Raw genomic sequence first — 22923 nt, 5'->3', positions numbered from 1 at the left:
TCTTTCTGGCAACTTCTATCAGAATAAAACCAGGACACAGTAAAACATAAGGTAGCTGAAGACATTTCCCCCACATGCTTCAGCACATTAAGGGCAATATATCTCTTTTTCCTTCTCTCCCTAAAGGTAGTTTCAGAACTGACAAGTGTTTACATTTTAGCAAGACTCCAGAACTGGAAAGCAGAACAAAGTCACTTCCATTTTGTCTAGTAGAGGAAACACCAGTGGAGGTGGTAAATTCCAGGTCCCACCAACTGCCAAGATGAAATGAAAACAGTCAACATGGGGCACGTCTTCTTGAGACCACCAGGAAGAATAGAAACTCAGACCCTCACAAGAACATTCATCTAGAAGAAAATTTCACCTAGGCATACGTATGAACTTTGAGACTCAGAAGAACTGCGCATTGAAACCAAATTCATATTCCCATCAGAAGCAGGATGATATTGCTATCAGAGTTTCACCTTCAAATAATATCTTGGAAACTCCCAACAGTGCTCAGGTTGCAAGGATATGATAAAATGAAAACAAGGGTCTACAAGAGCAGTGTCTGAACAATATCCAAGCAATCTTCCCAAGTGAAGCTGTGCTGCCCTCCTCCTTGGCACTGGCTGCCTGTTCTCACTTCTGTATCATTCCTTCCCATGTGCAAGCACAACAGGCAGCAGGTTATGTGCTGCAAACCACACAAAAGACCTGATCTAAACAAAAACCAACTCAGCAGAAAGAAGGCTGAGTTTTTAGCCAGATCAGTTCACTACAGAGCTCCACAAATACTTGTGCTGGCACAGGGAAGGCCTCCAGCAGGAATGCTTCTTCCAGTCAGTGCTAGCTTACAAAGTTTGCTAACTACAGCATCAGCTGAACCAGCAAACTTTGAAGGAAAACACGGGCAGAAGGAAAGCAACAACAAATCAGAGCAAAAGAATACATGGAGAATTAGGAGAAAGGAGACCCCACATGTGAAGCAAGAGAGCAGTCTGCCTTCAAATTTCTTTAAGATTTTCTAATGTCAAAGAATGCAAAATAAAACTGATTTTCAGCAAGTGTTCCTCATGCTTAAAACTTCTGATTGCTTATCTGAACATACCAAAACCAGTAACTGGCAGCCCAAGTAAAGAACGGAACAACCCTGGGTGCCCAGACAGCTTCTAAGGCTTCTCTCCTCCTTTGCTCCCTGAGGAATCCACAGCAACAGTTTTTCATTTGTTGAGTTTCCCTTCTGTTAAGGGAACAATCTGTACCAGCAATCGCTAGAAAGCACTGCTAGTAAAACTACTCTTATTTCAAAAGCTTTGTAAATCTCCTGGAAAGAGAAGGAAAAATAATGGAATACCTAAGATGCTACTTGATATTTTCTATCATGCTCAGAAGTGTTGACTGGCATGCCACACAGTGGAAATTTATCAAGTGCTTTGGTAAACAAACAAGGTGAGCAAAATATATATAGCTTATACCTCCCTCTTCCTCCATAGGCCTTAAACAGTCTTTGAGTGATTAACTGCCTGTAATGGCATACAGTGCAAATGAAAGGTGACGCTGCCAGCAACTCTACCTACTCCACCTACTCTACCAAATGCAAGACAGTTTCCTTTCTTAAGCAAGCAGAAGACCATAGCTGTTACAAGTACCTGAAAAAGCCATCTGGGAACAAAAGTAGTTCAGAGTCTGATAAGCTCTTCTCTATTTCAAGACTACCCCAGCAAGACAACCTTAGCAGGGCTAAGCTGATGTTTCTGGATAGAATACAGGTCCACAAGTGCTCTGCTACTTCTAACATTATGACAAGAATCTGCTTTCAGCTGAAAGGGAGGACCTTCAAAATATTAAAGGTTTGTACTCAAAGCAGATCAATGCAGTTAAAAATGATAATTTTAAAAAGCCTGTTCAAATAGAAGGGCTTGTCCAGTACATGTCAGTGTTGGGAGCAGCAGAAATGAAAAGGAAGCCAGGTCACCTGGATCCTAGGCGCTATCTCAAATAGTACAGATGGTCCACCACTACTTGGCTTCTTTACAGGAAAAAAAAAAATTCCCATAACTATTGTTTGGCAACACAAACACATGGAAAATACCTGGCTTTCTAATGCATGTTAAGATCACTCCCTAACAGCCAAAGGAAAAAAGCCACTGGAAAGAGCATCTGCAGACCCTGATCTGCAACTGCGGAGCTCAGACAGCAAGCTACAGTAGCACAGCAGCAACAGTAACAACAAAATACCTCGTGAAACAAAGTATTGTATTTTGCCTCAATGTTTCTGAAATGTTTCACTGGTAGGAGTCAGAATAAAACCCCAAACCCAGCACAAGCAAAAACTCAGGCCCCAATACTCAGTACGGAAAGGGGACGCACTTGGTCATCAAAATGTTCCATAAAAGAAAGAGAGGGGATAAATACTTGCAGCTCAACTGTGTCAAGAAGCAAACAGCACCGCAGCTGCTCAGCCACCCACAGCACTTGGTTTCATATTCACCTCACCTTCCAATCTCCATTATATTAATGTCTGCAATCATAATCTTAATATCGAAGTATGTGCAGTGTGAAGCTGAATAGCACCAAATATATGCATACAACTGATAACACAGCAATTACCAGCATTACATGCATTTCTAAGACAACCAACATTACAGGTATCACTGCATGGGAACAGACAGATAAGAATCAAATGCATACGTTTTGCCTCTTCACATGAATGATTGCATCTTCACCTTGGTTCATGGGGAACAAGGTCAGGGTTGAACGTACCAGAGGAAGGAACCAGCAGATCAAAACTTAAGGCCCAGGTTACACCCACAGGCACTGGCTAAACAACAGTCTGTAAGGCATCGTTAATACCCTCCTAAAAACCACAAATAACAGCAAAACAGCAGTAATAACCAGACTCAGCTGTATCTCATCCAGCTGTCCTATGTACACATTCAGTTAGTTACAAAATAATATTAAGACCGGGAAAGCAGGAACAGAACAGCCATTGCCCTTTGGATCAGCAATTGCATGATGACTAGAACCTCCTAGCAAAGGGAAAAAACAATCCTGCTTCTAACACAGTCAGCCATTCAAACTTTTGCTGCAAGCAGGAGTAACTTTGGGAATATTCTCCACCATAGACATACACAGCTGAAAACAATCATGGAGAAGACAATCTGGCAATCCAGGGCTTCAGGATTAGGCTGTTTTCTCTGTTGACCCAACCGACCAGAAAAGAATAACAATAATTCCACTTGACAAGTGGGACAGGACAGCTCATGGGTAGTTGAACTGAACATTTTTTGGAAAATTCTTGTGATTTTTAACATGCCTCTAGCTGACATTTGTGGGAAAAAGAAATCATAAAGGGAATGAACTACTTGATTGATTTAAAGTTCTGGCTGCTCGGCAATTTGTGTTGGAGAGATGCAAGTGCTTAAAATGAACTCAAATTATTACACAACAAAGCTCTTGACAAACACTATCTACATCCTCAGACATTACAAGACACGTGAGCAGAGAAAATGTTAACGCTGTAGGTCTTATTACATTCTCCCTCACATCCCTTTTGAAAGCTGGTAAAAGTCCACCATGGAGGACAGTTTTTGATAGGCACAGGAATCACGGCCTTTATTACAACGCACTCCAAACACTGCAGTGATTTTTCTTACTGTATTTTCTTCTACTAACCCATTTGTAGTTTAAAAAAGAAATTAGGCACTGGGCTCTGAGCACAGCACTATGAGATGAGAACTTATCTCAGCAGCACTGTTGGTTCTTTCCAAAAACCTGGACAAACACGCTCGTCTGGCTCATTAGTTTTATCTGCACCATGGAGGCATTTGATTATTAATGTTGGTATGAATGTTTTCAAGGCTATAGAAGTGTTACGCTGCGACTTGTCTGCCATAATGCCAGATACCCCAGAACCTGCCTAGTACACTATAGCAAGCTGTTTATCTAGTGCTTGAGTGCTATAGCATTTATTTAAGCGGATGTTCACAAACCTCTCACACTGTATTCTTGTAACCACACAACCAAGAGATTCCCAGAGAATTACTATTATAGCACAGTCACGTAGAACATCACACCACGATCTACTCCCTTTTTTTCTTCTTCCTTGTGGGGTACGTAGGGGAGAATGCAAACTACCCCAAGTACTACAACATCACAGTAGTTTATGAGAAGTCCCTTATGCAAACCATAGGTCAGAACACCAGCAGAAATGAGGCCACTCCAGTGTTGTCATTCAGAAAGCATTCAAAAGGACTCAGTTCCAAGCTCTCATTTTTCCCACCGGTTTAAAATTTTTAACTCTTTATTTTACTTTAATACGTTGTTGGGTGTTTGGTTTTTTTAATTCACTAAAAGCATTCTGCAACCTTCTGTGGAATTTTCAGCATGTTTGAAAACCATAAAAAGCCATTAAATGTTCTGCTAAACCTGCAGAACCAGCACGAACAATATCTCAATTTAAAAAACAAACAAACAGAACAGAAAAATGTAAGGCTCTCACTTCCTGAAGACTCTATTCTCTCTTTACAACCAAGAAATCCCACAGAAGCAGGTTAGAAGACTTTGTTTGTACGTGTGACGCTTTCCTTCCATTCCCAGTAACCAATTACTTTTAATACCAATGCTAGGTACAGTGTTTGCTTTGATTTCCTTGTTCTGTGCGCTCGCTATTAAAAATTCATGCTTCAGCACTGAAAATGGCAGCTGCATTCTATTTGCAAAATTAACTGCAATCAGAGCTGACAGCAGTGAAGCAGGCCATCTCACCAGCCTGACAAGGGCCTTTTTTATTCTTCCCTTGGCCCACTTCACATTTGACAAGTGACAAGACGCCTGTAATACAGTAACAAATGCTCCAATTTATTCACCCAATCTAAACAAATGTAGACTGCAGTGGTTCCTTCTGCTAATCTATGCCAGAAAACACCATGCTATTCCTTTCCCATTTGTCTGCCTGCTAATCAGGCCAGAACAATGCTCCATTGTGGGACTCTTCCCCTAGTCCTGTGTACACGCATGTGCATACACACCCAGTCTATATAAAGGCAACTTTTGAGATCTCCATATCTGTGGGGCGAAAAGAAAATAAAAAAATTAAAAAAAAAAATCAGATAAACTGCAATAATGGTAAAGCTTTTGTAGAACAAAGCAGGCAGCTCTTTTTGAAAGCAGTCCATTAGAGAGTACTTTGACTGCAGGCAACTCTTTTACAAGCTGCTTGAAATAAGGGGGTGGGAGAAAACTTGATTATTCTGTATGGAGTGTATGAAAATAAGAAATGCTGCCGTGCTGTTTAACAATCTCAACAATATTTAAAACAATTACAACGTCTTGCATAATGTTCAGCATCAGCCAGTCTTTACACCACAGGAAGAATGAAATTACAAGAGGCTTAAAGCTGGTATCAAACCCTACTCTTGCTATTCAACTTCTGCAGAACATAAAAACATTTAAGGACATCGAACAAACTTCGGGAATACCCACAAAATAAAGACCGCTGCTTCATACTGCAGTGATGACAGCTCCAAGCTGGGAGAAACAGGGAACATATTGTCCTATTTGACACTACACCAGGAGAAGTATGCAACACGTATCAGGTTTATCAGTTAAAAACTGAGAGTTGCAAGCAGTGATTGTATGCAACCAACAAAACAGAAACAGGAAAGGTTTATTTGAAAGAATGTTTTAAGTGACCACAATTAGATAGAGCTTGAATTGAAAGGTAAGAAGGCACAAGGAAAACTAACACTTATGACAAAGAAAGGAAATGCCAGAGCACTCACGTAACTCATAAATTACATCATATCTCCCTGCACATTGTAGTGAAAAGCTGTTGTCCAAAGTTTCTTCTATTATCTCAGTAGCTGACTCCTAATAGTTACTTTGCCTAAATCAGGAAAGAGCTACAGTTTCAAGCAGAGTTATGACACATTCACCAAACAAATACCTCAAACAGAATATTAATTAAACTCCACAGGTGATAGGATCATCAGCACAGAACAGCTGACTAAAACATAAGCAATGCTTCTTCCAGGCGTTACACAGAAGACACATTAACACCCAGTTCTCATTTAGGGCCTAGGATCTGTACAACATCCAAAGAGTGTACATGCCTTGTATTCCATTTGGTAGCACAAAGCTTTGTAAGGCTACTGCTATGAAAAGTGGCTAACTCTGAGGGAGATGTTTCCAGTTATAACTGCAGTGACAGCAACCCAAATCAAAACCCAGCACAACTGTGAGGCTCTTGCTGTACCAAGAAAAAGAATTTCTCCTCATACAGAGGCTCCATCCAAAGACCTCAAAACAGTTCAACAATTAAGTCTTTGCCCCTGCCCTGAGTTCTGGCTGTCTAAACGCTATGTGCTTTAAAAGGAGAGCACAGGAAGTTGGAAATGTTAAGTGGTAAATCTGAATGTTAACTAATACTCAGCTCTTACTTTTAATTAGCAAAAAACTAACACCTCTCTGCAGAGAATTCTTAATAACAGTATACATTGCAAGCCATAGGAAAAAGGATGGACCAAGAACCCAACAAGATACATCCTACTTTTTTTCCTAAAATACTAGACAGAAGCTACACACAACAGTTTTACTACGGTCCCATTTCTGTTGCATTCTAATGTCAAAAGTTTCAAAGTCTCCTAGAAACTTTACATACATCAGTTTCTCTGCGCTGTTTTCCTTCTTAACATCATGTCCCACAGGCTCCCCCCGAGGCTGATAGCTGTATAGCGCTCTAAAGCTTAAGTGTTAATTATTATGATCCAAGTATGATGGAGCCACAGAAAACGTGGCCATCATCACCTGCCAAAAGGTTACACATCATGGAAAAAGCTATCAGCAATTCTAAGTTCTGGTTTGCAGCTCTCAACTTTTCTGTTGCTAATTTGCTGCAGTAAAATGGTGCTTGCCCACAGTACCTCTGAAGAGGCAGTCAAGCTGCAGAAGCTTAACAAGTTAGCACTGAGACTTGGTAAGTTTCCATGGGCAGGTACTTAGTGCATGGAGAATGCGAGATAACAAAGTTTACACATAAACCATCTCAGCACAGACAAAGGGTGCGGTTCTACTGAAGTATAAAAACTGAGCCAATCAACATGAACAAAATGAGCAACTACCATCCCTGACCAGAATGCCTACCAGTTTTTTCAAAGCAGTCCTCAATCTGAAACACGCACCAATCTGGAAGGAGTTTCATTCATTGCTCCTGTAAACTTGATGAAAACAGAGCTAGAAGACGAGGCAGACCTTCCACTCCCTCCAGGTTTGTTCTTTACAGCGGGTTTCCAATGGCAGCTATCCAGTGAAATTTTAAACAAGGCCATTTCCATAAGAGGCTGTTTCATTTCTGCGCTACACAAAGTACTCCCCATTTAGGAGGATAAAAGATGCTATGAATAGAAAATAATGTAATCTTTTCATACAGATCAAATGAAATCATAACCATAACATACAGACAAAAGCAAGGGGTGAACAGATTCAAGACAAACAATTCTCACAAATAAAGAAAAAAAACAATTTGTTTTTATGAAACAGAGTAGAAATAGGAGGAAAACTCTATCGCTTTACTTAACTTATACAACCCAGATTCAAAACCAGCGCAGAAATGAACAAACCTTCCACTATTCCAATTCCTATGTCTGCAAAAGCAACAGAAAAAAAAAACATCACAAAAAAAAAAAAAGTGTAAGAACCCTAGGACATGTTTTAGAGAATATATATATATCCTCTATATATGCTATACCCAAAAGGATGGCTTAAGACTTCCTATTTGCAGAACAGACTCTGGACTTCCTAATCCATTACTCATTGGTGGATAGTTTGTACAGTTCGTTCTGGTTAACTGTAAAGGCATCTCAGTGAAAAGTAGCTCCACACATACAATTACCAATTAAATAAACAATTCCAGCTCACCGTTTGAATGCTAAAACATCAGTGTGATATGTTTGGAGTGAGTAGCATACCATGGTCAAAATGGGTCTAGACACCCATTTTGGAATGGAATGGGAATGAAATGTTATTTCCTCATCTTCATAGCCTAGAATTTGTATAGATCTCCTCCTTGCAGGAACTCCACCTGCACACCCCTCCTGCAAGTGATCTGTTACCCAAACTTTCCCTCTCATCTGGTGCAAAACACCCAGAGATCCTTTCGTCAGATCATCTGCTGGAGGGTTGGAAATAATACAAGTAAAGTTACAGAACTAAGATGGTAGCAGACATTTACAGAGATTCCAATTATACAAAACTAACTCAGAGAAGCCATTTTCAAGGAGGCTCCAGGTCAGTCTAACAGAAAGAATACATGGGGTAAGCTACTCCTTGACAGGCAAAGGAAATAGCACAGCAGCAAGATGGGGAACAAGAAAAAGTCCTCGCAATATTATGAACAAGATCTCCCTATGGTAGTCAGGATACCAGGCATAGGGCAGAAGATATGTGAAGTCAAAGCATGGTGCAATCTAAGTATCTATTTTTTTTCCCCCATGGTTGCATTTAAATCAGACAACACGAGAGGGAAAATGACAGGCATGTAGGCATTGTTTCAATAACTTTCCCCACAATATTTTTTGTTGGAATTAGAATCTTTCTATTGTTTGTCTTCCCCATGACAGAGAGATTAGCACATGATTGCTCCTTTCTTCTGCTTCGCATTGTGAAGAAAGGGAAAGAGAAATAACACAGTTGGGAATATTACCCAACCCTGATGAACTGCCTCAACAACAGAATCAAGGATTTAAAAAAACAAAACAAAAACAGGCAACTAAACACTTGAATCTACTGCCTTATTCCCCAATTACAAAAACAGAGTTCTACTCCGAGAAGCCAGAATTCCATAGTTCGTTTCAAAAACTACAAGTGTTCTGCCTCCACAGAAGAAATCCTACAGCTCCTATGAGGGACTGACTCAAAAGCCAAAGCTTTCTAACTTTAAAGCAAATAACAACTGCTTTGCACTGCAGACATGCTTCTCTGAGTTGAGGTCAACATGCCGTGTCTCAGATAACCACTTACATTCTGATATGCCAGGCACAAGATACCTGCAAAAGCAGCTAGCTAATTAGAAAGTAGCCATCCAGAGTTTAATCTCAACTAGCTGACAAGGTATACCACAATCCTCTAGATCTGACTATGATTAATTGAACTACAAGGCCAAGGTAAAGACAGGAGGAAAAAGCAGTGGAAGTCTGACTGCACCTCTGCCCAGGAGAACAAAGCAAAACTCTCTCCAAAAAAGCAGAACAGGATGGAAAAATCCTGGTTCCATTCATATGAAACAGTAAAATCATACCACTCAAAGATCTGAAAGGAATGTGTTACTACACTCCTTGAACTCCAGCAGCTCAAAGCTGTGCCCACAGGCCTGGGCAGCCTTTTCCAAGCTCACCATTCTCTGGAGAAGAACCTTTTTGTAACACTCAACCTGACCTATGCAGCTCCATCAGGTCCTGTTGTTGTCACACAGAGCAGAGCTCAGTGCTGCCCTCTGTTCCCTGTGAGGAGCCTGTCCTCACACTGCAGAGAGCTCTACATAGGCAGTTCACCAGGAACCCTGTAAGTACCAGGTCATGTTATCAGTGAGCAAAGAAAAAGTCATTCATCAACAGGGCAAAACAAAGCAACACCACATCTGAAAGAAGTAACAAAACATCTGATACCTGCTCAAAACAAGTACACCTTCCCAGAAAGAATCTTATGCATGATGCTGGTTGTCATCTATCCATATGTTCAATCCATATATTTCATGTTATTAGTGATATGTATTTACCGTATCCCTTTTTTTCCCCTTTACAGATAGTAACTCCTTAACACAGATAGTTACTGCTTCAACAAATCAATATTTACATGCTCAGAAAAAGGCTAAAGGATCCACTTCTGAAGTTTCAATGCGTAGAGACGACATAATCAACATCAAACAAAATAGTGGCATAGCCAGTCCTTGAATTCACGTTTTCTTAATTACCTGGGCAAATTACTGTTCAATACTGTTACCCTGCAACAAGCTACATCTCTCATATCTGAATGTTCTGCATGTGCACATCCTTCAGCATCTAAGTGAGCTGGAATTGCTTAGGAGTCCCAGACTCAAGGCTTATTGCACAAGAATACTTTCTGACAGAACTATACAGTAACATCATATAGCTATATTTGTAGCAGTAAACTGCCAACACGGACAGAGATTTTGAGAACAAAATGCTTTTTCCTCTTACAGCGGAATTCATGGTACTATTTTTGCAACTCACTTCGAAGTCTAACATCAAGGAAGCAGATATGCCTAAGAGACTTAGCACTTTAGCTAACAGGCAGCAAAATGGAGAGGTGGTCAACACTGTCGCATCTGTAGTTCTTGACACAACACCACCACAAAGGACTCGTGCAGAGAACAAGAAGTCAGTTCCTTGCAACCAAGGAGTTAATTTTAATTAATAAGAGTGGAAAGAGAAGCACATGGATGCTGGCATAAGGCAGACAGGGCAACAAAAGATGTGGAGCTTGGGAAAGAAATAATCCATAAAACTGAACCAAAAGGCCACATTCTTATGCAAAACCAGATTTCCTGTTCCCATCCCACTTTTTTGCCCTCCTTTGACAGAACACTCTTGACAGATTGTCTGGCTTAACAATGGAAAGGTGAAAGCACAGTATAAGCAGTCACTCCTGCTTGTGCTATCTGCCAAAATGCCAAAAGCAGGCTGACCTTCATTCCCACTGCCAGAAACATAAGGTCAATATGAACATCTAAAAAGGTTGTCCAGCGTATTCAGCAATGTTTTTTTTAAGACTGTGAAAGGGAAAATTTCCAAAGCTAGAAGAAGGGAAGAGAAAGGTCTTTCAAGCAGCTGCAAGAACTACCTTATAAGCCTTTCAATTGCATCAGGATGAGCTAATAAAGCTGGCCCTTAAGCCCTGGAGATTCAGCGTTCAAATTCTGCTTCAAGTTCACAAATGAAAGGAGACTATTATGCTTGCTTTAGTACTTAGAGGAATCGAGCCACATCAGAAAATAAAGACACACTTTGACTCGTCTTGTGAAAACACAGCAGAGACAGGCAATGGAAGGTCCTTCAGTCTGTCTGCAGAACCTTGCCTGGTAGCATCCCTATGGCTACATGTGTTAATCCCATGTTTTGCTACAATTAATTTTTAAAAGAAGCTTCCTGAACAATAATAAAGCCAAATTCTCCAAGTATAACACTTGACTCATGCAATTTATTGACATGAATATGCATCTAATTACATACTTCATTTAAAGCATGCACTCTAGCTATTATTCTTTGAACAGCTTTGTTTTTCAGGTAACAAAAGAAAAGATTCCTCATCAATGTTTCAGTGATAGGGAACTGGCACCTGAAAAGTTACTTTTTCTGCTTCTATCATGTCATTCAGTTTTATAAGCTGCTTCATACAAAGCCTGGGCTGACTTTTAAAAATTAATATTATGTCCAAAAATACAATAGCTCATATATCTCTTCACAAAGAACAGCCTAAAGGGAAAGATGGATTAGTCATCTTCAGCACCAGAAAAGTGATATTTTCAGTTTAAAACTTACCTTTTCTTTTTTGTTTTCTGTTCAGATTTACTTCATTATGAAACTAATGGAAGCAGGGACAACATATGCGTTTATCTCTCACCCAGACTGAACCTCAACTGCTTTTGGCAGGTCTTAAGCACAATGCACTTTGATATGCAACAGGAGGGCAACAGCTCAGCCACCACTGTGTGCCAGTAACTGCAGGCCATTGAACAAGAGGGAGCAAACCTCTGTCCTTGGGTCTCTGCTCAAATGCAAGGAGGTCCTACACTAACTTCCTTCTAATAAATTGCTTCTACAATGGCCTCCACATGCTACTCCATTCCTACAGAGACCGGGCAACACAAAATACAGCCAAGAGCCACAAAACTTGGCAAAATTTGATAAGTCGGAAGGATATTTGAGCGCAAAATTTCTGCAATAAGGACAACATCTCTGCAATTTCAGGAGAACATCAAAATTTCAGCATGTCAGACAGTTCCATCCAATTTACTTTTTCAAGATTCAACTTTAAAGAAGTAAACCCAAACCAAGCCAACACCACTACTAAAGAAAAGCCAATCTCTTACCTGATTTACATGTCCTGCCATCATCTTCTAGCTGCACGCCAGTGGGACAGGCACAGCTGTAGAAGGGGTCTCTTGGTGACAGCAGGCACAGATGGGAGCAACCACCATTGTTTTCTTCACATGGAGTGTGAACTTCAAGAAACCAACCAAACAATCAATCAGGTTAATTTTTCCTTTTCTAGAACACATGAAGCTTGCTTTTTTTTCCTTTCTTTTTTTTTTTTTCCCCACCCCCTTATGAAGAAGAAATAATCATAGATGCCAAATGACTGGCACGAGGTTGGTGCTAAATGACAAACAAGCCACAGAATAAAGCATTTGATTCCCCACCTCCCTATTTCTGGGGAGTATCTAATTTGAGATATAAAGCCAATTTCAAAAGAGCTGACAGATCAGCACATTCTCACTGTACTGGTCTTCCAGTGTCTTTGAAGCTGAACACAGTTACAAAGTCTGGACACTAGTTATTTCACTGCTGGGTCTGCTAAGCAGCATGGAAACAGAAACTGGGGCTTCGAACAGCCTGTACATCACAGTACTGCTGCATGTTGGAAATAGTTTTGCTGGGTTTTTTCAACTGCAAAGTTTTTATAAGACATTTAAAAACAAAGACACTGCAAGCTGTGCAAGGGCCCTCAAAAAAATCATACTGTGAATAAGCTTAACTACTTTATTATAAAAACAGAAAAATTCCAGTTAATTTGATTTGTGTTACTTCTGCTGATAGTTACACAGAGATGGAAAAAACTACATATAAGCCTGGTCTTAATGAAGTCAATGGCATCTGAGCTATTTTCAGCAGATTGTATTTTAATAATTTTCATTGTGACTGACCCAGAAATACTGTGACCCATGACTGGGACATTCCCTGAGCTAAAAGCAATGGCAAGAATTCAGCACAGCCAAATTCTTATCTGGAACTTTAAGATAAACCAGGGTGCTGTGCATAACTTACAACCTCCATGAAAACTTGCACAAAGTCATCTCCAAATTCCTTTTGCTTACTTTCAAGCCTGTTTGCTGATATCCTATAGACTTTGCCAAGGAAGCTGACTTCAGAGTTGGCATAGCTGAACTACACAATCCAAACAAATAAGAGTATCTCCTCTATGCAAGACATGATTCTTCCCAGAGCTACTGAATTATACAAATTCCCACACTATCATTTTTATCTCATTTTTTGTATTCTATTAAAAAAAGTCTAGGTCAATTCCCATATGAAATCACATACACACAACATACAGAAATCCTCTTTACATTCTCCGTTCTCTACACCTCCCTTCCTTTGAATGATCATCAAACAAAGGAAAAAAAAAAAAAAAGGAGGGGGGGGGGGAGAATGATAAGACATAAGACATTTCTTATGAAAGCTAAATACCTTCCACAATGAAGCACCAAAAATATTTATTACATACTGAAGATAAGCAACATCAAGACTGGCCTGCAAAAACTGCCCTTGTAAGTACAAGATGAAATAATACATATTTTATAATTGTACTCACAAAAAAAATAAAAAATAAAAAAAATGCAGTGATATGCTTTTTTTGTTCCCATATGTCTTTAAAATCACAGTATTTTTAAAAGTTCTATGGCAAGTTTTACAGACATCACTGAAGTACTGCATTGGATTTGGAATTTTACTGCCTACTAGATGATGAATGAGCTCTTACCTATTCAGGCTTGAAGAAAGACTGGTAAAGAAAGAAAGGTAAAGGATTGAGCACTTCTGGTTTCACAGCTAATTCCCTGAAATGTTTTCAAAAGAGTAAAACTTCACACTACATGTTTTCATGATTAATGTTGTCCTGACAGATGAGTAACAGTTACGCAAAAGGCTTCAAGGAAAAGTAAAACATACAGTAGGGCTGCCGGTCTGGACTTAGGACCTGGATGTCCATGGGTGAATACAGAGCAGATAATATTTCTCTCCTCTTCTCTCCCGTCCGTTTGTTACAGGCATGAATGGAACGTGTCTGCCAGTCCGTCCAATACAAGGTGTCCCCAGACAGTGTCAATGCAAATGGATGAGTAAGACTTCCTTCAACAACCTTTTGCCTAGGTGAAAGAAAGGGTGAGGATTAGTCTGCATTGCTTTCACCAGACACCCTTCAGGAAAAGAAAAACTCCCAAAACATGACTTTTTAAAAACTCATATAGAAATTGTCACCTTTTATTAAAATGACTGAGCCAGGAGAATCATCTGGTGATAAAAGTAACTACCACACTGGAGCATAAAACAACCTTTTACATTAATTCAGAAGGAACTTAGCCCAAGCAAACACACATCTGACATTTATTTGCTTATCTTTATAAGCTATTTTGCTTACATCCTCCTGTACTGCATGTTAAAAACACTCATGATTTCTATTATAAATTCCTTTCTCTATCTTTTTCAGTCTTTTTAACTTGAAAATTAGTTTTCTTCACACATCAACTTGAAAATGCTTTGAAATAAACCACAGTTATCAGCAGCTACAGTGGGCCAAACTCAACAATTAACCTCTAAGGTTGTGAATGAAAGAAAAACACCTGGTTTTAGCAACCATTAAGTCACTTCACGTCAGCATGCCCCTACAGAACAAAACGGCAAGTGCCTTCCAAATGAATAGTTGGCTATGCAAAAATGTGGGAAGGACAATTTAGACTTTGCCCCTTCACAGGGATAAGAAAACAAATACACCATGTTTCATAGCAACACAGTATCTGGTTCAGCTACACACTGACCTCTGAAAGGCCACACCAGAGTTCCTTAACAGGGCTGTTCAAACATCCACATACTACCACCTCTCTGAGGAAACACAGGTCTGAAGTGTGCTCCTCCCATTAAAGTCTCCCCCCCTCCCTGTCCTCATTTGCTATACATGACATCTTCACCAAGGACTTTCACATTTGTGATTATCAATTGCAGCCAATACTTTCTCAGAGCAAGAAAATGAAGAAGTGACTTGAGGGCCATTTGTCTGCCTCACAACAGCCCTGTACAATACAAGCTGACAAAACACAGGTCGTCCATCACAAAATCCAGGCTCTTCAAAGCCAAATTCTTTGAGCACTCTCCCTAAGGTAGCAGCCAACAGTTTGTCTCCTGTCAGTAATGCTTTGTTTAAGACTAAATACTCGTGATGAATATAAATCAAAAACACTCCAGACACTTTCAGATGGCATTCAGCTGCACTCCCTTTCTTCTGTATGTGCATATATTCTCACATTTGCTATGAGTTGAACCAGAAGCCACAGAACATATGAAAGCTCCAACGCATTTTCTTAACTCACGAGATCCCCAATTCATACACACTGCAATTTATTCATGCAGCTTAGATCCAAGGGTCTTGGAGATGCCCACTCAATAAAAGCACACTTGACAATTCCTCCTCAGTCAAAATAACACAAACTCAGTTTTCACAAGAATTATGCATTTTGAGTGTGTATAGAGACCTTCTAAACCACGATTCTGAGGCAGCCAAGCAGCGTTCAAATAAATCAGCATACAAATTTGAGAGGCCTTTAACTCCCAGCATCATCCTGAAGGAATGCAAGGAGCACGTTTTTCTTGTACCTGCACTCCAACCCGCATCTGAATTATTTCTATAGATGAGGTTAATAACAATAAAGACTTGGGAGGGAAAGGTTCATTTTGTTGTTTTGTTTTTTTAACTCCGCATAGTTACCACTTGCAGTTTCTGAAGGTAGAATAAAAAGTACTCCCAGAATTCTTCAAATGCACTGAGACATCAGTCTTGCACACACAGGACAGATTTAAACCCATATGCAAGCATTTTCACATACTGCACTTGTATTCTAGTACCATAGCAGCTGTTTTCCACCATATATTGTCCCTATTTTCATCATTCTTAGGTATTAAGTCTCCCCCTCTCCTGTAATTACATTCCAGCTGACACGCTTAGAAACAGAATCTTGCCAATATAACAGGCAGATTGCTCTGGTAACATTAATTCACCACGCAGAGTGCAAACTTCCTTCTCACGTAGTTCTGCAGTACCATAACTGTGTTAAGACTTTTGCTGATAGCACTGCATGGGGGGTGGGCATACACCAAATCTATCACAAAGGCCAACAGCTGGGATAAATGCACTCTTTCAGGTGGTCTCCCTCTATCTAAATATGAGCAAAATACATTTTACTTATGCATTACAACTCCAAATTTCTACACAAACAAGCAAGTAAAGTTTATCACATTGTAATGTGCATGAGAACTGCAGAATCAGACTGGAAAACTTATGCTGTCACCCATCCCTAAACAAGAGAAACTTATTCATATTTGCATGAAAATCTTAAGATTTAGAATTTTGAAACAGCATTTCCTTTCTATGAGCCTACACCAAGACTCTGAGCTCCCACTCCCTTCTATAAAGGACCCTTTCCTTGTCTACGCTTCTGACAGTCACTTAGTACTTGTCACTCACCACAATGCCACCATTATCTAGCTCTAACAGAGTGCTCTCAATAGAACTTAAGAGTGTTTTATAAAGGAGGTCAATATCGTTATGCCTCTTTCATGAGTGTGAAAATCAGGCGTGGAATGCAACTGCAAAAAACTAAAAGATATCAATGGAAAATACAGTGTTACCTGCTGGGGGAGAGACATACAACATAGACAGGAGTATAAGAAAGTCCCAAATTTCCATCGATACTGAATGATTGCCTAACAGGGAAATTTTAAATGTTTTGAAATAGAGTTCATGTGCGCTACATAAAGGTCTATGCTATCTCCAGTTTGTTTCAGGGTGCTTCTGACACACTTCCTGACAAGTCACAAGTCAACACAGCACTATATGATAACAATATTCCACTCTTTCCCCACAAATGTAATGCTATAATGCAATGGAAAACACTGCAATGAGAGCAGGATAGCAGAGTTGCAAGCTGCAGCAAGTGAGGATAAGTCTTAAGTGCAACAGCTGTGGATGCAGATAGGAAAAAAGCTGCTCACCTTTCAAAGGCCTCAGGTCGGCAGGGATCTCCAGCAAGACACCTCTGCCTCCACTGCCAACCCTTAAACAAGGTCTGGGAAAGGGTGGATCCTGGCTCCACACCTTCCAGTCTCTCAAGTATACTGCATGCACCTGAGCTCCCCTGGGTTGGCCTTGCCTTCCCACCAGGTGCTCAATCATTGCTTCAGGCCCTGACTTAGTATTTCTGCTACACTAATGAACAACAAGGTATAAGCATTATTCTACATTACTGAAAAGTCTCTGTTCAAAACAAATACAGGGGGTGAGAAATAATTCACGCTATATTATTAACTAATGGAAACTTACCTAAAGGAGCCATCCAGATTTGCTCTATGAATAAAACTCAGTTTCGCATCAGCCCAGTAAAGTTTCTGCTCATCAAGATCTATTGTGAGTCCATTTGGCCAATAGATATCTGAATCAACAATTATTTTCCGTGTGCTGCTGTCCATTCCTGCCCGTTCTATTCTGGGTGTTTCGCCCCAGTCAGTCCAATACATGTATCTAAAAAAGAAAGAAGATGCACAAAAATAAAATGCACAAATCCATGCAAATTTAGAATTACATTAAATTAAGACTCCAGATGTTCTCCCTCTCCCATCAATGCCCCCACTTTCCTTGTCACCCTTGACCTGAGTGAGCTCTCAAACAAAACCAGTTAGATGTCTATGCACGGAACTCACCAGCGCTCCAGTTTCTTCAGCAGTGGCAGACAGGCACCAGCTCAGTGTTTGTACTGAGCTACATCTGAGCTAAGTCCAGAAACTACAGTGAAGTGGTACCTCTCCAGCCTTGCAGAACCTGTGCTTACAGTTTTTGTAATCTGGTTTGTCTCAAATCCCCTGAAGAAGACAGCCAGAGCTATACAACCATGCTAGGAACCACAAAGGTCAACAAAAGTGCTTTCTGAGCACGCACACAGGCTGGGAAGGCCTCATAATTTCTTTTATGAAAGAAGTCTGCCTACCAGGAAGAAGGAAGCAGGGACAACACTTCTAATTGTTATCATGTCTGTAGCCCCTCCATAGGCAGCTGGAGCCATCCTCTCAGTGAAGCAACAGCAGTCACGACAGCTATTCTCAGTGCACATCCCTCAGAACTCGCACTTAAAATGCTCTGATCTCATTGCAGGCGCTGTACCTTGCTCCAGCCACAGCTCCAGTTTTAGCAGCTTTAGTCGTACCACACAACAAGATTCTTCTGTCTGATGCCACAGCATTGATTTTAACCATTCTGATCACAGAAGCATGCATTTCACTGTTGGCCTGTTTATCTCACTGTTGGCCTGTTTATCTCACTGGAGAGTGGAGTACAGATGGAAAGAAAGGGCTCACTTGTATCACAATACACATACGCATGAGTGTGGGAGGGTAAAACAAGGAATCTGCCAGATGAACTGGTAAAACTGCCATACACCCGAGGCCTTGGGCTTCTGATTGACAAACTGAGACAGCTCACCTGAGGATGGCTGCAGTGTTTCTGTCCCATAATGCCTTCCCCAAAACATCCCTCTTCCAGCAGCCAGGACAGGCCAACTGCTCCTGAAGAAGCAGAAGCAGGAGCTGAGCTGCCACAGAGCACACGCCGACGTATGAATGTAAATTGCCACTCATTTTGGTTTTCCTTAACAGGTCAGGCTGTAATTTGTGGCAGTTCAAACTGTGTGGTGAGGCAGCTATTGACAAACAATTAGAGAGGGGTAGATACTAAAGCAGCCGTCTATTCAACAAGCTGGAGAATCAAACTGAGAGTATAGTCCTTGTACAGTCATTGTTGGTCAGGTCATTTTTCAGTGAAATTGGTTCTCAGATTTGGCACAGCTAAACTAGCTTCAGGTATGAACAGGTATATCTTGAGACATCTCCAGAAGAATGAAAATGGACAAAAAGGGCTATTTATTCCCATGAAAACTGTAGCAGATACTAAGCGCACAATAACACTATCTGATAGAGCAAATTCTCTGGTACAAAACACCAGTTTCCTGAAATAAACAGTGATGGTATAGTAGACAGTGCTGTCAACGTGCTCAACAGTCTTCAAGCTGGCATGGGGCCTGGTGTTTTCATGCTGCAGGAGAAACACTGTCTCATGCTTTGGCTGGACTCTGGAAGTTTGAGCCTTCAGCTTAGTCAGTGTCATAATGTAATGGTCAGAGTTGCTGGTTTATCCAGGCTCCAGGAAATCCTGGAGGATCACCCTTTTGTATCCCAGATGACCGTGCACATTACTGCTGAGGGCTGCATCTTGAACTTTTTTCTTCAATCAAGAATGCATATGTTGGCGCTCCATGGACCACAGTTTTGACTCACAGTGGTGAAATAACATTTTATGAGTAATCATTACTGGTGAGTAATGATGCAATCCAGGAAGCAATCTTTGGCCTTGCATTGGTTCAGCAGATCCTGACCAACTTGCACATGGTGTTCTTCCTGTTCCAATGCTGCCACCATCGTTTCCAATGCACTGAAGCTGATATTTGGCTCCATAAACAGTTTCCTGGTTGCTCTCTGACAATTTGCATGGATGAACTGATTGAGACTCTCCATCTTATGGTGTGACAGCTGTGCATGGCCATCCAGAACGCAGCTTGTCTTTCATGTCAGTGTTGCTATTGCTGTAGTGCACCACCCACCACTCTGCTGAACTCCACTGTTTGGTCTACATATATGTTCAGCAAGCGTTAATGAACATTAATTGGTGCCATTTCTTTCCACATGGATGAATTCAGTGCCCTACCCTTGCTACATTCACACCTTCACATCCAACACCATTCTGTCAGACTGCCCCTCTCTGCCGCCACCTGTCACATGGCAACAAAACGTAATGGAATACTGGTAGGAAGGCTCAACCCCTACTGCTACACCACCAACATCCACCTCTGATATCATCGGTCAAACACCATAAAATAGAAGGCACTACTTTCAAAGCAGTCCTCATAATTTGATTATGACAGTATCACATCTATTCACATCCTTAAAGCAGAAAAAACAGGAGCTTATAAGAAAATTAGAAAGCACGTGATAATTATTTAAAAGCAAAATGAAACAGACAAAACTAGGTAAGTCCCATTAAATGACAAGGATGAAAAAAATATCTAAATTACCCTCTGGCAAAATTCTTATCCTGTTTTCTTATTAAAAAAACCAAGACTTGCAGCTTGCCTTGAAGCTTAACGTGATCAGATGATGAGAAATAATGAAAAGGTCTATAAGCCAAAGGGCCATCGTGGTTTTTCTACTGTATCAAAAGAGCCCCAGTTCTAAAGTGTCTCCCCTCTGCCCCTCAAACCTGTTGCCCTATTTCATGAAATATGCCTTCTCATGGGGCACACTTTTGCTACAGAGACTGCCAGACGATACCCATACACTTGCCTTTACACACAATTTGCCACAGAAGAGCTATATTCCTACTTTTTAGCTAATTAACAGGTAATGAGCTCAATCATTTAAAGTTCTAAAATAACAGCTAAAGTAGCAGAAGTGGTAAGAAAGGCTAGCAGCATAAAGGTACATTTGGACAAGATGCAGAATGGTTTGTACACAAGCAGCAAGCTTTCAAAGCACACCCTTCCCATTTTGACTTCAACACTGAAAAGGTCATTATTACCCTGTCATCGCCTCACCCTGATTGTAGGGTGTCCTTGCAATCCCGTAAGTATTATAAAGATGATCTTCCTGGAGAGTTTTTCAAGATATACCGAGTCTCCATCGCCATCAAGCACCTTGTCATCAAGCACCATCAACAGTTTTGTGCACCTCACATGTTCTCAAGTGCCCCTTGGTTCATCTCACAAGAAGGCATGATGTCAGTAGAATAGCAAAAGCAACCCTTGGTTTCAGCTATAGCTTCCTGCCCTTTTCCAACAGCTTTCCACTCTTTTGGCAAGCAGCAGTTGCTGAACTGCCAGGAATTTCAGCAAGTCAACACCATTCCTGGGATCTCTTAACACATCAGGACTAAACTGGGAGTTAAGACATCACTATAAGAACAGATGACCTGCAGCAGGGGATGCGAGTCTCTGGTCTATGCAAGTCTATTTAAAATCGCACTGCTGCCAAATCAAGCAGGTCCTTCCCTGGTTCCTATCCCTGCTTCTGACATTAACACCCTATAAGAAGGAATTACTAACTTTGAATCCCATTACGTAACATCCCCAGAGAAAGCAGCATTACTTCCCACCATCCTAGACATGCCTTGGACCATACAACCACCCAGCACACTCCTCTTCAGCCCTCCTCTCCCACCATAGCACCATCCAAGGCTGTTTTGACTTTTTTTGGTCATCACAAAGCACAATGCAGCACTTGGCACAAGGCATTAATAAGGCCATAAAATGACATGTTTTAAATGATGGCTGCGTGGGATTTTCATGAATGTACAGTGTCAAACTTTGCCTTTTTTATTCTTCTCTATTTTGCAACAGTGACAAAAGCAGTTCAGACCAAATTAAGTACGTGCAGTCTCTGGATGAGACGTGCTATGTTGAGAGTCATACAAGACAGGTACTTTCCAGACAAGTTATAAACCCTGTGAATAAGTCCAGTTATGGAAGGAATGACACGAGTTCAGCTAGCGAGGCACTGCAAATCCAACTGGAAGTATAAGACAAAAGTCAGTCTGTAAGAGTCAGAACATTAAGACAGGTCAGCAAAGGGCTGGGAAACAAGTTCCCCGATCTTCAGGTATCATAAGGAAACAACCTGCCCAAAAATATAGTCACAAGCATTATGGAAAAGCAGCCAATGCAGAGAGGCCTAATATTAGCACTAATGCAGCCAGGTGAGCAACAGTGCCAAGGTAGGAGGAAGAAGAGACAGCAAGAGTAGCAAGAATTTCACACCAGAAGCAGCTAAATGCATGTAACAATTCACCGATTTTAAATTAGAAAACTAATAATCAGGATCTGTACTTAGCATAACTGTACATATACATATAATCATTCATCATTCAAACACCACAGGATACAAATTTCAGGGTAAGGAAAAAAAAAACCCAAAGCAACATGCCTATTTTCTTGATGCAATCAGGAGAGAACCTGGCTTCAAACCTATCCTTGAAACAGCACAGGGATCAAGAACATCAGAGCCTACACAAACGACTAAAATCTGCTTGTTTAATTTGGGTTAATTGGAGCAAGATCCACACGGGAAAGACAGTAGAGAAATTATGTATTATAGAGTGTCCATTAACAGCAGTTACTTCTTGTACTTTGCATCTTCAAAACGCCATTAGGACAGGGCACAGTCATGCACACATCAGACAGCTCTGATGGCCTTGGCAGGGGACAGGGTGCAGGAGGTACTGAAAAACAAGACAAGAAACTCAGTGTGGCTTCTCAAAGGAAAGTCAGGCTCCACTGTCACAGGCCACGGGCTGCTGCAGTTGCATGCTGGATGCATTAGGAAGAAATCTGAATTAACCTGATATAGAGTTTAAACTCATTAAACTGATTCAGGAGCCAGGAGGGCTAAGCAATGTGTTATGTCTGCTTTAAAAATGTACTCAATAGTCTCATTTGTACTCATTTCCTCTGGACCTTAGCAGAAACCAAGCCCTTCAAAAAAGCCCAGACACCACTGTTTCATGCACAGCTGATGGCATTTGGACAATTTTCTTGTTTTTCAAATATTTATGTAATATTTTCATTTTATTTTTTGCTGGCATCTAACATGAACATTAACAAACTCCGTTGTTAGTGTCAGTCTGTTACTGCCCGTGCTATTAAAATGCTCGCTGTTCCAAAAGCCTGTTGAAAACAGATATGCTGAATAATACTGGAGAGTCATCCACATGCACTTAGGAAAGTCTGTTTTTTTTTCACTTGGGCTATTTGAGGGCTGCTCAGGGAAGGTGGCTGGTTGG

General features: G+C 40.7%; 1 protein-coding gene across 2 annotated transcripts in view; it reads right to left on the bottom strand.

Moving 5' to 3' along the window:
- The window catches only part of LRP5 (LDL receptor related protein 5), a 118939-nt gene that overhangs the window by 59192 nt on the left and 36824 nt on the right, over positions 1 to 22923 (bottom strand). For both annotated transcript variants that reach the window (XM_015863806.3, XM_015863807.3), the window contains exons 3-5: positions 17368 to 17565; positions 13947 to 14143; positions 12089 to 12220 (exon numbers count right to left, since the gene is read on the bottom strand). In XM_015863806.3, the coding sequence (XP_015719292.1) occupies positions 12089 to 12220; positions 13947 to 14143; positions 17368 to 17565 (527 nt within the window). The remainder of the gene's footprint in view (positions 1 to 12088; positions 12221 to 13946; positions 14144 to 17367; positions 17566 to 22923) is intronic.

This window comes from Coturnix japonica, chromosome 5, assembly GCF_054131305.1.
Source record: "Coturnix japonica strain WE chromosome 5, WE-NBRP24, whole genome shotgun sequence".
Taxonomy (NCBI): Eukaryota; Metazoa; Chordata; class Aves; order Galliformes; family Phasianidae; genus Coturnix; species Coturnix japonica.
This window is presented reverse-complemented; position numbering and strand designations above follow the sequence as displayed.